Source organism: Myotis davidii, unplaced genomic scaffold (genome assembly GCF_000327345.1).
Source record: "Myotis davidii unplaced genomic scaffold, ASM32734v1 scaffold3211, whole genome shotgun sequence".
NCBI classification, from domain to species: domain Eukaryota; kingdom Metazoa; phylum Chordata; class Mammalia; order Chiroptera; family Vespertilionidae; genus Myotis; species Myotis davidii.
The window spans coordinates 231,749-232,527 of NW_006282526.1; the positions used below are offsets into that span (position 1 = coordinate 231,749).

General features: G+C 69.1%; 1 protein-coding gene across 1 annotated transcript in view; it reads right to left on the bottom strand.

The window, feature by feature from the left end:
* Window positions 1-779, bottom strand: part of SHANK2 (SH3 and multiple ankyrin repeat domains 2) — a 95,082-nt gene that overhangs the window by 21,325 nt on the left and 72,978 nt on the right. The window contains 1 exon segment of the mRNA XM_006779619.2: window positions 643-777. Within this exon segment, the coding sequence (XP_006779682.2) occupies window positions 643-777 (135 nt within the window).

Below are 779 nucleotides of genomic sequence, written 5' to 3' on the forward strand. Positions count from 1 at the left end.
GTGCCTGTGCCTGAGCCGCAGGCAGCCCCACGGTGACTGCCCAGCGAGGCCGCAGGCTCCCACCGCGAGGATGAAGACAGCTCGGGGGACGGGAACACGTTGGGGGCCACAGACGGGACAAGCGAAGCAGACAGGACAGACGGAAGGCGACGGTCCCAGGCGGGCCCCGCGGGAGCCGGCACATGACCCCCGACCACGCGGGACACCCCAGGTCCCCGCTGGGGAGAGGCCCAAGGGTGGTGAGCCCCACTGGTCCAGCTGCCCCTAAGTCCCCCTTTAAGGGGAGCTGCCTGCTGGTCCCTCTTTGGGGGCTGGCGCGTCAGAGGAGACAGGCCATCATTCACACAGTCACCCCACTGGGTGCCACATGGGGACAGCGGCTGTTTCTGGGGAGTCTTGTCTGATGGACAGGGTGGGGGAGGGGCCTTCAGGGAAGCGCTGGCTCTGGGCGGGGTGGTGGGTGCCAGCAGGCTCGCTCCTTCCTGGAACTCGGGGGTGTGAGGGATGTGGCCGTGCCCCCCACGGACGAGGTGGCTGAGACCCAGGGGCGCTGCCTGGAGGTGAGGGAGGAGGGACAAGTCCTCCCCCTCCCCGCCCTCCGGAGGCAGGGACACCGGAAACAGACAGGGGCCGTCCCCTTACCCTTCTTCTTCCGGACCGAGGCTTGCAAACAGAAAGGGGGCGTGAGTCCCGTGGGGCAGCGCTCGCCGGGCCCAGGGATGGGATCCCCCCAACCCGACCAGCCAGACTGACAGGACCCCACACTGACTCCAGGGGGC